A 15,439-nucleotide genomic window follows, 5' to 3' on the forward strand; every position below is an offset into this window, starting at 1 on the left:
AAAAAAGAAACGGAGATAATTTGTTCAGAATATAAGTTTTACGGTCGGTGACAGATACGTTACGTGACAGATACATATGATTGGTTCGTTAACGTGTTATGACAAATTTCCCGGGGTTTGATTGGTCGATGGAAACCACATTTCGTCACTAAACCGAAGGCTTAATCTGTAATTTCTTTTATTTTGACCCAAGAAAACTCCTTTACCTATTTGCAAAACATTTTAAGAAACTTAATTATTACACCCAAATAAACATTTGTTATTTTAAATATTAAAAATTTAATATTAGAAAATTATTTAAACCCCATAAATCTATATAAAACATAAATTTTTGTTTAAAATTTTCAAATATATTTTATATTAAATTATGATATTATAAATTAGTTTAATAATATCATATTATAATACAGAGATTTTAAATAATAAACTAAAGATAATAAGGTGGACGTATAGTTCGGTTCGGTTTATTTGGCACTATTATTTTTTATTTTAGATTTTTCTAATCAAATAGTTATTTAGTTTTAATTGGTTCGGTTAGATACAATTATGGTTTGGTTTGGTTATATCTAATTAAAATTGTAACTAAATGATAATCATATAGATCTATTTGAGTTTGGTTCGGTCCGATTCGGTTATAATAATAAATAAATCAAAATTTAGGACATTGTAATCAATTGGTTATTTGTATGCTATAGTTAGAAAACTATAGAAATAAGTATATTATTTTAATTTCTCTATTTTAAAATACAAGCGATGGTATATATTTGTTATAGTGATTGATATTTTATAATTTACTAAACAATAGTTATGATTTTATGTATAATTATTTTGCTGGTGCTCTGTTTTCAGTGAAGGAAGAAAAAGAAAACTTCCTAGAATTATATTTTAAATTGATATGGAGAAATGGACAGACAAATTGCAAAACTTTAGGGAGAAAAATAATGTTTTTCCACCTATTAGTTTCAATATAATACGAATTGTTTTAGGAAAATAAAATATGTGTTTATTTCTTTAAAATTATCATGCTGATTTATATTTCTCTCAATATCAAAATAGTTTTTTAAAGGAGATATATTTCTTTATAGCATTACATTTCCAAGTTGGGAAAACTCTAAAAAATCATCTTTTGTATATTATGCACTTTAATACATTAAATTTAGATTTTTTATATAATACCCAAATTTTATGCATGCCTTATTCTAATATCCGAATTTAATAAATTATTAAAATTATGTAATTCAATCAATTGAGATCGACAAAATATATGATAAAACTAAGCCTGTTTATTTAATTTTTTTTAAATAAAGTGTGAGTACTATTATATGAAATATCAAAAATTTGAAAATGAAATAAAAATTTAGAAGTTTGAGATATTAGAATGGTAAATATACAAAGATAGGAGTGCGTTCTTTTTTGTAATTTACATTTCACACTCATATTACTTATAGATTCCTTGAGAATCTACGGAGGATCATCTTTGACAAAAGAAAATGTTTTTCCTTAAACAAAAAAAAAAGGTTTCAGAAACAAGTGTTTTTTTCCCGTTGCGGTATTCCAACTAAGATACCTTTTGTATGTGGATGCATGCATGCATTCATGATACATAACGAAATATATTTATTTTTACCTGAAAAACATCTGAAATGAAAGGAAGGTGCACAACAATAACTAAAAATAGCACATATCCAATCTATGCAATTTTAAAAATAGATTTAAGATATGAATAAAACATTGTTTGACAGCTTTACTTCCTCGAATGTGATTTTGATAAGGCCGCCATAGATCTGTTTCCATTTAGAAAAATCCATCATAAATTGCAAAAAGCTATAAATGGGAATCTACTTGTCATATATATACATATATCTACACACACATATATATATATGTATATATGTATATATTATTTTATAATATCAACCAGACAGCCACACTATAAAGACAAAACAGCATTCGATTGATTTCCCACCCAAAGCTTCTTTCTTCCTTCTTCTTCTTCTTCGATTTTCAACAAATCAAAGAAGAAAAAAACATGTGGCCGAAAAGGCTGGTCATCCTCATAGTGGCAATGATCCTCTACAGCGGAGCACAGGGGGCAAGTCCGATAAAGACTGTGGTGGTGCTGGTGATGGAAAACCGGTCATTCGATCACATGCTGGGATGGATGAAGAAGCTGAACCCGGAGATCAACGGTGTGGACGGGTCCGAGTGGAACAGGGAGTCGGTGGCAGACCCGAATTCGAAGCAGATATTCTTTGGGTCGGGTTCGCATTACGTGGATCCGGATCCGGGTCACTCGTTTCAGGCGATAAGGGAGCAGGTATTCGGGTCGGACGATACGAAGGCGCCGCCGGAGATGAAAGGGTTCGCGCAGCAAGCTTTGTCGATGGATCCGACCGGGAGCATGTCGGCGAGTGTGATGAATGGGTTCCTTCCTGATAAGGTTCCTGTCTTCCAGTCTCTTGTCTCCGAGTTCGCCCTTTTTGATAGGTCAGTTTTATTTTTTTTCTTGTTTTCGCCCTCAATCTCCTTTTTTTTTTGGATTTCTTTAAAAAAAAAAAAGTATAATTTTCTGTTAATAATATTCGAAAAGAACTGAAAATACCAAAATTTCCTTTTAAAAGTAAATACTTTTATTATAAAATAATATGGACACAATTCAAACTAACGAATTCAATATAAAAGTAACAAAAAAAAAGAATTAAGCTGTTTCATTTTCTATATATCCATACTTAGATTAATTCAAAAAATTAAGGTATTTTCATTTTGCTAATGCATGGATTACATAATTACGGGCAGAAAACCACGGGTTTTCCGCATTGCATAATCATACTATATATTCCCTAAATTATAAATTGGCTTCATTATGGTTCTGCTGACCAAATGAGTGTGAAAACTAATAGAGAAAATAGTGGGTTTCAAAATAAAAAACTATAACATAACATTAATGATGGTGGACCATATTATATATATATATGCGCGTGTGTGTGTGTGCATTTTTTTTTGGCAATCTTGTATGGATCACGATCACACCACATGTACACGTCTTTTTTCTGCAAACAGTTACCATATGGAAACAAAATGAAACTACTTCACCATCGATCTGCATTACTTTATATATATATATATATATAAAAACCCAACAATTTCTTGTTTTATATAAATAATCAACTTAAAAAAACCAATAAAAAGAAAATTACAAAGAGTCTTCAGGGGCTACGAAATTGATGATGACATCTGAGATATGGTTATATTTCTATGCATCGGATTATTAATTTACTATTATAAAAAAACACAAAATCAACATGATATATCCAACAATAAAATATAAAAATATAAAATTGTATTCCTAATGTTCTTGGTTAAGTAGATGGTTCGCATCGATCCCAACGTCCACCCAACCGAACCGGATGTACGTTCACGCGGCCACATCGAGCGGAGCCACGAGCAACCTGGGGTGGAAGCTGGCAAAGGGCTATCCGCAGAGAACCATTTTCGAGAATCTCGAGGAAGACGGGCTGTCGTTCGGAATATACTTCCAGAATATTCCGTCGACTCTGATCTATCAGAAACTGAGGAAACTCAAATACGTGTTCAAGTTCAAGCCGTACGGCTCTTTCAAGGATCATGCCCGAGAGGGGAAGCTCCCGAACTATGCGGTGGTCGAGCAACGATACTTCGACTTGGCGCTCGCTCCCGCCAATGACGACCATCCTTCTCATGACGTCTACAATGGACAGGTTTCATTAATTCCCCTCCATCCTTTTCATTATGCATGCAGAAATACCAAGCTCTTATTGAAAAAATTACGTGATTTTTTATACATTTGATAATTTATTTCGTGTAAGTACATGCATTTTCAAAATGTTACTGAATTCATGTTGAAATGGTAATGATCTTAGTTTTATTGATTTTATTAAAATATAAACATTCAATTCAACGGTCGTTAATTTTAATTACTTTCAAAATATAGATATTTCATTTTGTTATTCAATACGTAAACCTAAATATCGGAAATATATATTAAAAAAAATATGTGCAGGTTTTATTATTTTAAGAGTCGTTTTTCTCATTAAAAAAAAGGCTTATTGAACATGTCGTGTCTTAAAAAAAACACTAGATGCTGGTGAAGGAGGTATATGAAACCCTAAGAGCGAGCCCGCAATGGAACGAGACGCTGTTGTTGATAACTTACGACGAGCACGGTGGGTTCTTCGACCACGTCCCCACTCCGGTTAACGGCGTTCCTTCCCCCGACGATATCGTCGGTCCCGAGCCCTTCTTTTTCCGGTTCGATCGGTTAGGTGTCCGTGTTCCTACCATTGCCGTTTCCCCTTGGATCGAGAAAGGAACCGGTAAATATCTATATCTCTTCATTTTTTACATCATATCTATCTAGTTATACAATAATATATATTGTGTATATATATATGTATGTGTATAAGGTATGCGATAGATTTCGTGTACGTATAGAACCCGTGAAAAAAGCATATTGCGTCATACCACATTACAAGACAAAACTGTCTGGTAGTCTCTGCATTTTTTTTTCATTTGGGCATATTCGTACTTGTCTTGTGGTTGCTTATCCCCCGGTTTAGATGAGAACACACATACATACACACACACACACATATATATATACATATACATGTACACATACACGCAACAAATATATGTATGTGTGTGCGTGTTTGTATTTTGTTCTAACTATGTAATATTCCACTAAAACAGTTATAATTTCATCTCGCATGCTAATGCGGTTCATAAATAAAGTTATAATGACTGAATCCTAGCGACGCATACTTTTAATAGTTAATGACCCTAATTTACTATCAACATATAATAAAAATGTGTGTGACATACGTTGGATGTAATATCAATAACAATTTTAATTAGAGTATTGTATTAGTCATAACAATATCTAATTGATATTATTAACATAAATGTTTGGACGCAGTTGTGCATGGACCCAATGGCTTGCCGACTCCGACGTCAGAGTACGAGCACTCGTCCATTCCCGCAACGGTGAAGAAGATTTTCAACCTCTCTTCCCCGTTTCTTACAAAGAGAGATGCATGGGCTGGCACTTTCGAACATATCTTAAGTGTCCGGACCGAACCCAGAACCGATTGCCCAGGTCAGTTTCGCCTCCGCGTCAAGTTTTGATTTCGATAAAGATCGTATGATTTGGATATCCGAGTTTGTTTTTATCGAACTGAAACACATTTCCTATCTAGTTTGGTATGATAAGATAAGAAAAGCTATATCCGTTTCATAATATAACATTCTTGCGTATGTTTCTTACAAAAAGTCTTGGTTTTCATTGACTGTCAATGGCCAGAGAAGCTACCGGAACCGGTAAGGATAAGAAAGGGTGAGGCAAAGGAGGACGCGAAACTGACGGAATTCCAACGGGAGTTGATACAGTTGGCCGCGGTCTTGAAGGGCGACCACGTTCTATCGACTTTTCCCGAGGAAACGGGTAAAAACATGACGGTGAGGGAAGGGAAAATGTACATGGACGAAGCCGTGAAACGCTTCTTCGAGGCCGGACGTCTGGCTCTCAGGATGGGCGTTGATAAGGAACAGATTGTGCAGATGAAACCTTCACTCACCTCAAGATCTTCTGAAGGCGCAAAGTCCGAACCCGGAAATTAGAAGAAAAAAAAGTGTAGGATTGATTTTAAGGATTGAGATGAAAGAAGGCTCAATTCCAAGTAAAAATGGTTAGCATATTTTCTAAATAATTGTGATTCATTCCAATTGGATATGATTACCAATATAAATTAACAAAAAAATCTTTAGAAAATAAATGTTTTTGATAAAGATCAAATTCGAACTGAACAAATTTATAGTTTTTACAAAAACTAAATACCAAAGGTAAAACTAACCAAACAAAAATATAACATATACCCGAAGTATAAATCCCTTACCAGAAGCAACATTTTGGAACAGTTTAAGAAAAGGGTAACAACACCTCTACATTAAGACGCAAGATTCAATGATTTTCTTCACTGAAATCCATTGAAGACCCCAAGAGGGATAAAAGGGTATTTATATGAGCAATTTCAACAATTAATGTACAAGCACCAAAGACTTCTACCAACGTCAGCAGTTGATTTCGTGGTTTACCATATGAACAAGAAGACTTATACACAACCTAGTACTCTTTCTTCTGTTGCCTCTATGTACAAAATGAAAGGGGATGCTTTACCATAAATTGCAGAGATAAGTTTCTGCCTCTACTTGAGAAACCTTTCCATCCGTGGAATATGAACGTGCGGATCAATTCTTCTGAAAACTCCAGCTTCTCTTGCTTAGGCTGCTTAATATCCACCCAAAGTCGAGTAAATTCTGGCCGTGCTGTATCTTCTTCACAAGGTAGCTTCTGTAGGGTATTAGTATCTTCTTGAGACCTGTCAGAAAATCGAGACCGAATGGTTTCAGGATATATTCTCAAATGGTAACAGAAATCAGACCAAGAAGTCGCTCGCAAGAAATATCAGAAGTCTATATGCAGATTAAGAATGGCCCTAATTTGGAGAATTCACAAGTTCTCGTATAGATCCAATGTTGACGTATATATTCAGCGCCCCTCATTAGAACAATGAAAAGTTTCAGCTAAAGAACACTAATATTACTCAGAGAACTCTATGGTCTTAACTCTTAAAGCATATTGCTCAGAGAAATGTATCAACATTGGAAGTACCTGTTATGCACATTGTCTTGTAAAAGTGAGCAACATGAGCATCTCCCTTGGTACTTACGTACTTGTTTGATTCCAAACACTCGAGGAAAGCCAAGTCTGCTTTTAGCAGCTCGGCCTGATCATGTGTGTCATAACCAATATCATGGCAGTAGCAGCAGTAGTCTAACCAATCAATAGGTCTCTGATCCCAAATCGGGGAACCTTGGTCTTTTCCACTTGACCAATTGGGTCCACAATAGTGGCCATATCTCGGGAAAAGCTGCGAGAGAAACGCCCTCGGGCCTGTATGCCATGGAACCTTCGACACGTAAGGTCTGAAGCGGTAGACGGTAGTCACAACCTTTGTTCTCTGCAACCTCCGAGATTGAGCATGCTGTTTGAGCCCTCTGTTTATAGTGGTGGCTTTCTGCTTTCTGTCTTCAGAATCGGTTGCCCAAGGAATACCCGAGACAAGTGACCAGGCCCATATCTTGATGTCAAATAAGCCTTTCGCTGGCTCTTCCTGTTCAACGAGAGTAGTAGTCGTGGATATGATGGTCGCTCCCATGGCCACATCCTTCTTCGATGGATTGCTAAACCAGGAAGAAATACTCGGCAATCCAATGTTCATCCTTACACAATGCAATGCTTGCCACTACTTCAACTAGATCTGTACATCATTATGAATCTCTAATTAGAAAACCACAACCAGTTTGTCTGAATACCAGTGTGTGAACAGAGAAATCTTACAGACATCACAAAAACCAAAACCCTAACCACGGCAGCTGAAAAATCAACTTAAAACAGAACCATTGTAATCCCGACATAAAAATTCGGTGTTGAGAAGCTCTGAATCCCTAAAATATTCCGATTCATAAAGCTCCTAATTATCCAAGAATCCAAAATTCACAAGCAAATCGATAATAAAAGATGATAAGGGTGATCGATCATTTGGTATAACCGAGTGAAACTCCAAAAAATCGCCAATTAATCTCATCGCTTGTCTCGATTTCAACAGAAACATCTAGAATCACCCAGCTTTCAAAGTGAAATCAAGAGAGAAACATAAAGCCCAAAGTAGAGACCCTAAAACCACACACACTATGAAGAGTACTACAATCAACGAGAAAGAAATATTAACCGGAGAATTTCGCCGGCGACGGAGGGAAGCGGTTCCGGTTAATCGAGAAAGTGGGGCCGGCTTGGGAAGCGAGAGCCAGCGGAGGAACAATGTAGAATGTTTTATCCTCTTTATTTTTGTTTAAATAATAATATTGAGATAGTTATTTTATCTACAATTCCGTGTGTACACGTAATTATTATCGATTTCAAATTATTTTCTTATGAAAAACTTTGACCAATCAATAAGTGCCGTTATTGGACAGTTCTTGCAATGTAAATATTGAAAAAATACATTACAAATTATTATAGAAATACTGTAATGGTTTTTTTATGTCTAAGGACATGTATACCCTTAAGAATTCACAATATTTACCCTTCTACTAATTCATAATATTTACCCTTCTGCCATTAGGATTACATATTTATCCCCAACTTTCCACCCGTCGCCCACCGTCCCACGTTACGACATAGTCCACCCCTCGTACGATCTCTCGCGATCTACACTTCTCACCGACTCACCCCTCTCCTCGCGCTCCCCTCACCGCGTTCGTCGGGCTCAGCTCAACTCAGGTTCATTTTTTAGGGTTCACGTTTTAGATTTCTCGGGTTTCGATGGGTTAGGGTTTTCAATTCCATTGTGCAACATGTTTTACTGGTTTTATTGTTTAATATTTCACAGAAGGTTGGTTCGCTGTAAATTCTCATAATCGGGTACAAACCCTTACCTCTTTTGATCAGATTTTATACTAGGATTCAAATCCCATTGGGTTTTTCCAGATTTATCGTTCTTCCTTTGTTATTTGACGGAAATGGTAAATGTTTTAGTCTCTTTTCTTGGGAACTGTTGAGATCTCGCCTCTTGAATCTATGAATGTGTTGTGAACTAGATTTCGATATGCCGCGGAGACTACCCAATTATATGTTGATATACCTTTTCGCTCTCCAACCGTATCTCTATTGCAGTTTCATCTCGTTTGTACCGCGGGCACCATGGCGGTAAATCACGACAACGATAAGTACATCGAGATATGGAAAATCAAGAAGCTCATCAAAGCGCTTGAAGCTGCTCAGGAAAATGGCACAAGCATATCTCACTTATCATATCTCCTGGTGACCAGATCGCTCATGTTACCAAGATGTTGGGTGATGAATTTGGAACTACTTCAAACACTAACAGTCAATCTGTTTTGGGCACAATAACTTTTGCCCAGCAGAGGCTGAAACTTTACAGCAACGTCCCGCCTAATGGGCTTGTGCCCTACGCTGGTACGGTTGACAATGAAGAGGGCAAGGAAAAGGATGTCACTATTGACTTTGAGCCTTTCAGGCCTATAAATGCATCTCTCTGCGTGTGTGACAGCAAGTTCCACACAGAAGCTCTGAATGAACTGGTAGAATCTTATGAGAAGTTTGGATTTATTGTGATGGATGGAATGGAACCCTCTTTGGAACTCTCAGAGGTAATACCCAAGAAGTTTTTCACAAGTTCTCTGTTGATCTCCCGACAAGAAGAGAACAAGAGTCGGCCCTTAATTACGCCCGCATTGTTAGTGAGAATTGTCAAAACTATGCGAGGAAGGCTGCTGAACTTGCCACGCAGTATTTCATTGATCCTGCCACAAGCCAGCCTAATGTGGCCTGCCTTATACTTGCTGGATCCGGAGGCATCAAGAACGAACCGAGTCTGTCACATTTTGATCCCCGTCTTCAGGCAGAGATCCTTAACGTCGTTCATGTCTCATGTGGAGGAGAAGACGATTTCACTCAGGCTATCGAGTTCTCTTCTGAAATCCTGGCTGACTTGAAGGTCATTCAAGAGTAGCGTTTGTTGGGAAGGTACTTTGAGGAGATGAAGAAGCGGCAAATTGATTTCGAGTAGGGTAAGAGAGGAAGAAGTAACAGAATCCGTTGCTCCAAAAGAAAAATTGGATGTTTATGAAGTTGTGAGTATATAACGGAGAGACAATGCTTCTTTGTTAATGAGGTTACAAAGGGGTTGGGATTGTGGTGTGGTGTTTTGTGGGGGCCTTTCTTCCGAATATACCTCGTTTTCCATCTCTGGTCAGGTCGATAATATTAGTGATATTGAAATGTCGCAACCTATTGTAGAATCTGAGGATATTAGTGAAAGTGACAAGGATAAGAAGGATATCCCACATCATCTTCAGGTAACTGCTCTCAACATAAACTAGTTGGAAATTCCATAAGGTGGATACAATTTCCATAAGGATTCCAAAAGCCGATGGTTACACATTCTAAGACACGGTATTTTGTAAAGCCGATTGATAAGACCTCAAGGGTTGAAGTAACATTTTTTTGCTATACTGAGTTTTAAAGGAATGTCAACTATTGGGGTTTAGCAATGTGCTGCTGCTTAATAGCGAGACTTATGTAAGATTGTTGTTTGATGTGGTTTCCGCATCTCTCTGATTATTTGTGAATATAATATGCATGGCTTGTTGACTTTGTTGCAAGTGCAATAATTTTTTTTTATTTCCCTTTTCTAGGGATGGACTGTGGCTGGCGGTTGCATGTGGGAGAGATACAACCAACCAAATGATCAGAAAAATGCAGAAACCGCATTAAACATTCTTGCATAGATACAACCAATAAAAGTGAGTCTGGTTCGTGAACTTTTGTTAATCTCTCTTGAGAGAAAATATAGCTTCTAGAATGGATAGAGTTCAAAATTAAATGATTATTCACGAAGGTCTAAACATAAGTAGTGAAGATCAAAGGATTCATTGCATGAAGGTTAAGAAGTTGGCAAGTCACTAAAAGATTTATGAAAGTCTATGTATATCGTTAATGTTAAGACTAGTATAAGTACAAATCAAGTGGTGCTCTCTTGTATGCACTGCTATAGAGGGCGTTTTCTGAGTAATACTTAGGTTTGTACTTTCCATTCGATTTATTGTAACTTCTGGTTCGAACTTGTAATTCATAACTTTTGCAAACTCTGTAGTGAAATCAACATGGCCAGCGACAGCAAGTTACAATCAGAGCCAAGTGTCTCACGCACTGCGAGGTATTGGAGCCATCGTCCTCCCTCTACGTATTGCCTCAAGATCGAGTCTTTCGAGGAACTGCAAAATTCCGATAGCACTGAGAAGTATGAATCATGTCCCTTCACTGCGGGTGGATACAATTGGTACATTCTGGCATTCCTTCTATTGCATTTTTTTTTTTGTGTTTTATCCGAATATAGCTTTTATGGATTAATCTAGTGCACCTTTGTTGAAGTATTTGTCTTGGATTCCAAACGATAATTGATTTAAAGCCTAGTTTTTCCTCAAGCATCAATACCAAATTCTCTAGTTAATGTTTTTTTCTAACCTATTTTGGAGAATCTTAGGTTCTATTTTCTGCACCAAGCCTGCATTTTGTTAACCCTAAGTGTTGCAGTATGATTATTGGTCATGCGTGTAATTAGACATCTGAAAAACAAAGGTTTCTAATGTCTTTACGTCGGATGATGTTTTTTACGTTGGTGTTGGTGAGAGCAACAGGACGTTAATTCTCTACCCAAATGGAAACAAGCGTGAAAATGGGACTGGGTACATTTCTCTTTACGTGGCTATCGACATTTCATGCTTCAAAACTGCTCCTCGTGAGGTCTATGCAGATCTGAATTTTTTCATCTACAACAAGAAGGAGAATAAATACTTGACAATACAAGGTTCATTGTTATTGAAAACATTTTTTTTGTACCAACAGTGTTATCAATACATTGTGGACTCCAATTCTTCTGCAATGTAACTGTAACTGTGTGTTCATTTTTGTTGTAGTTGGTACAGAAGTGCAATGCTTCTACATGTTGAGAACAGTGCAGGGATTCTCTCAAGTGCTTGCAATTGATAACTTCAGTGATCCCGCAAATGGATATCTTTATGATGGAGGCCACTGTGAGTTTGGTGTTGATGTTTTTACTACTCCTCCCTTCCACCAATGCGAAGTCTTCTCGGTTACTAAGAAATTTGATAGCCCCAAATTCACCTGGAGGGTTAAGAATTTCTCGACACTGTCCAAAGATGTAAACAAATCTGAGGCGTTCTCCATGGGAAAAAGAAGCTGGTGGGTGGATTTCAAATTGCTTTTTTCTCGCAGCTGTGTGCGGTGTTAACTGCTTTTCACTGCACGTTGTTTAGGGTTTTGGATTTGTATCCACGTGGGACTGGCAGCGGAAAGGGCAATTGGGTATCGCTATTTGTGGAATTAGGTAGGAACGAAGTATTGAAGCCCGGGGAGAAGGTTTATGCTCGTTACAAGCTGCGAGTTCTTGACCAAAAGCAATCCAATCATAAAGAAAGTACAGGTAATGTAATCTTTAATTATTTCACCTTTTGAAGTCTTGAATATGAGAGTCTTTGGCTGAATAAGGCGTCCAAAAGCAATCCAATCATATTATGCCTTGATTTTTATTTTCTGCTCCATGAAATCGGTAAGCGTAATATAAAATCTGTTTTCTTCTGTAATCTGTAACTTGCCTTGGTCCAATTCATGTATACACTACATGGTTATATCAAATTGAAGAAGAGTGTTCCGGTTTCTTTGTACTTGCGACTCGGTATTGGCCTGGCCCAACTTACATGTTCTTGTCTGCTTCTTGCAGCTGAGTATTGGTTCGAGAAACCGAATTATGATTGGGGATACCCGCAGTTTGTTTCTTTATCCGATCTCCGAGATTCCTCCAAAGGTTTTATCATGAATGATGAGTTGGTGGTTGAAGTCGAATTTGAAGCTCTTTCTGAAACCAACTACTTTTCCTCAAACACAGAATGAGTACTGTGTGGATTCTACATTCTACATCGAAGCTGAAGTCAGTATAATACTATCTGCTATATCAAAGATGCCATTACATTATTGTGCAAAAGGAAGCTTCCTTGACAATGGCTTTGTTTTGTAGTATTATGCCCTTTGTATGTGGTTTTATCAATCGATGAAACAAAGATATATCAGAAGTTTCAAAATAATATCATAAAATACAAAACTGAGTTATAGTTTAGTTGATGAGCCAAAACCACGTTGCCAAACAGAGGGTTTGGTTACAGTAGTTGTGATTACCATTGCATGCACCAAGAAAATGATATGTTCTGCCTATATTCAGGTTACGAGACAATGGGACATCGAGACGAAGCCCAAACCGTCAATAGTTGTACCGTATGTATCCGACATGAACATGATGTTAGACAACAGCTCTACAGGCAATGGTATAAAAGTAAATTTTGTATAAATATCATATCATGGAATCATTACCGACAGTCTTCTATCCGACTAATTTCTTCAATCCAATCTTCCATGCGACTAGTTCCGGACGGGTGACTTTACCTAATCAATGCGTCCGAAAATAGCAACCAGAGTTAACCGTTATAAAAAATAAAAAAAATAAAAAAAAACCTTCGATGCGACTAATTTCATCAAAATCTTTGTCGGTGCTCGAGTTTTGGTCCGTTGAAGAGTTTCTTCTTGAAATCTTGATTTCTTGATTTGCAAAGCAAAACCGAGAGCATTTATTATTGATTTATTTATTTAATTGGTTGGATGGTAAATCAATAAATTATCAAAAATGGACAAAGGAACATAAAATTTTAGGTTTTAATTTGGTTATTTTTGTTTTATATTTCTCGATTTTAAAAACATTTTACATATTTAATTTTCATATTCAGATTTTATAACAAAATGTTTTCTGAGTAACCATAGGAGTTTAAGCCGATTGATTTGGAAACAGACATATATTTTGTAATGAAAACGAGTGAATATATATTTTGAAAAGATATTTTAAAAAAATAACCAAATATTGGAATAGTCGCAATGACTAAAGGACAAGGGAAGAAGGGAAGGTGGGGCAGCTGACACAAAAGGAGATGGGGTTTTGATTATGAATGGGAGTGCTGAAGCTTTAGGGGACAGAGCACTGAATGAATGATTTCGGTATTTATTTCATTACCCAATTCTCCAATCGTAACCAAACACATTTCTCCTCTGTGATTTTTCCCCTCATCCATTATCACATGCCCCCACCTTATCATTATTTAATTAAATTATATTTTATATAATGCAAAGCTCTCAAAGCAAATTGCACCATCAGAGTCACTGTGCTAAAAGAGAAATAGTATTTTTCAAATGATACCAATTTTGACATAAGGTTTCATTATTGAGAGCTTTAGTATGTATGTATGTATGTATGTATGTATGTATGTATGTATGTATGTATGTATGTATGTATGTATGTATGTATGTATGTATGTATGTATGTATGTATGTATGTATGTATGTATGTATGTATGTATGTATGTATGTATGTATGTATTCCGTTTTTCGTCCATCTCGACATCCATCTGCCGATTCTCCCAATGGTGTATGTTCCATAATCTATGGAGAATAAAAAGGGCAAACTATTTGTGGTCCTGAGAAAAAACTGTTCACCCCTCACCTAAAAGTAGCCTGTATGCTTCTTTTTTTTTAAAAAAAAAATCAGAATATATTGATATAATTATATGTATGTGTATATACACCCGTATGTATGCATAGCTTTTTTTTTTATGTTGAATTTGAGATTAAAAAAATACATGTTTGTTAATGCGCTTAGATAAGATTCCTGCCAATTGGCATTTGCTAACATCAGGAGTTGCTTTGTGCTTAATTTTGGCAAAAGCAGCACTACAAAAGTTGACCGCATCATTTTATATCATATTCTTTAACGTTTTCATTAATTTTTATTTGGAAATCAAAAAATCCCAAATAATAATAATAATAAATCATTTTAGAAAAAAAAAACCATTTTGAAATTTAACTTCGAATAAGGCCGAATCATAATTTACTAACATTCTAGATATCAAAATTACAGAACCTTTTTTTTATAAAAAAAAATAGAGATATCTTTTATCTTTATTTTTTTTTTTAGAAAAAAGAAATGTTCAATTCAATTGGGTTTTTTACTATTTGGGCTTTACATCCGACAACGGAGACTGTTGGCCGCGGATCCGGTTCGGTTAAACAAATTTAATTTTTTTTTTATGTAAAAAACAAAATTTTATTTTGATTGTTACATGATTACAAATTTTATTACTATAACCGAATTACATTATTACATAACCAAATCAAATAAAACTATAGTTATTATATCCTAACAGAGACCCGAAATAACTAACTTAAAGAATGGCGACCGAATTTTAGGTTAAGAAATTTCAAATATTTTGCTCGATAATACATGATGTTTGGAATTTGGTTAATAATTAGTTATTTTTCTTTTTTCATATGTTTCCTAAAATATATATAAGGGTGAGCTGAAAGAGAAAGATCAAAACATAAGATTACCAAAATAAATCAACACAAAGGAGTAATAGTTTATATATATATATATAGATAATATAATATAATATAAATATTCTTTCCGTCCAATAATGTAGTGTTGGCATCCCGAGGACACTTTCGTCATGCCAAAGCCCACCCACTTTATTTAATTTAATGATATATATATATATATATATATATATATATATATATAATTTTACTCTGCCTTATTAAACCAGCCAATCGCAGTCCGACGTTTAAACTTTCCACTAGATAATCACTTTTTAAATATGTTTGGACCGATTCGATAAATCTCTCGTTAAAATCCTACTAAGATAT

The 15,439-nt window shown here is 35.7% G+C and overlaps 3 protein-coding genes and 1 pseudogene across 3 annotated transcripts; 3 read left to right on the forward strand and 1 right to left on the reverse strand.

The window, feature by feature from the left end:
• Positions 1-1,931: 1,931 nt before the first annotated feature.
• LOC104826453 (non-specific phospholipase C2) lies at positions 1,932-5,657 on the forward strand. The gene is made up of 5 exons (XM_010559149.2): positions 1,932-2,487; positions 3,368-3,737; positions 4,118-4,352; positions 4,955-5,134; positions 5,339-5,657. The coding sequence occupies exons 1-5, from the start codon at positions 2,030-2,032 to the stop codon at positions 5,653-5,655; spliced, it is 1,560 nt and encodes a 519-aa protein (XP_010557451.1). The 5' UTR covers positions 1,932-2,029; the 3' UTR covers positions 5,656-5,657.
• Positions 5,658-5,981: 324 nt separating this feature from the next.
• Positions 5,982-7,923, reverse strand: LOC104826454. Its single transcript, XM_010559151.1, has 3 exons — positions 7,827-7,923; positions 6,707-7,355; positions 5,982-6,413 (listed from the first exon to the last, which is right to left on the reverse strand). The coding sequence occupies exons 2-3, from the start codon at positions 7,314-7,316 to the stop codon at positions 6,283-6,285; spliced, it is 741 nt and encodes a 246-aa protein (XP_010557453.1). The 5' UTR covers positions 7,317-7,355; positions 7,827-7,923; the 3' UTR covers positions 5,982-6,282.
• Positions 7,924-8,255: 332 nt separating this feature from the next.
• LOC104827411 lies at positions 8,256-9,686 on the forward strand (annotated as a pseudogene).
• Positions 9,687-10,330: 644 nt separating this feature from the next.
• LOC104826455 (probable inactive serine/threonine-protein kinase fnkC) lies at positions 10,331-12,812 on the forward strand. Its single transcript, XM_019204205.1, has 6 exons — positions 10,331-10,422; positions 10,773-10,958; positions 11,317-11,486; positions 11,596-11,881; positions 11,956-12,122; positions 12,420-12,812. The coding sequence occupies exons 2-6, from the start codon at positions 10,783-10,785 to the stop codon at positions 12,587-12,589; spliced, it is 969 nt and encodes a 322-aa protein (XP_019059750.1). The 5' UTR covers positions 10,331-10,422; positions 10,773-10,782; the 3' UTR covers positions 12,590-12,812.
• Positions 12,813-15,439: the final 2,627 nt, after the last annotated feature.

The sequence above is a fragment of the Tarenaya hassleriana genome, unplaced genomic scaffold (assembly GCF_000463585.1).
Source record: "Tarenaya hassleriana unplaced genomic scaffold, ASM46358v1 Cleome5, whole genome shotgun sequence".
Classification (NCBI taxonomy): Eukaryota; Viridiplantae; Streptophyta; class Magnoliopsida; order Brassicales; family Cleomaceae; genus Tarenaya; species Tarenaya hassleriana.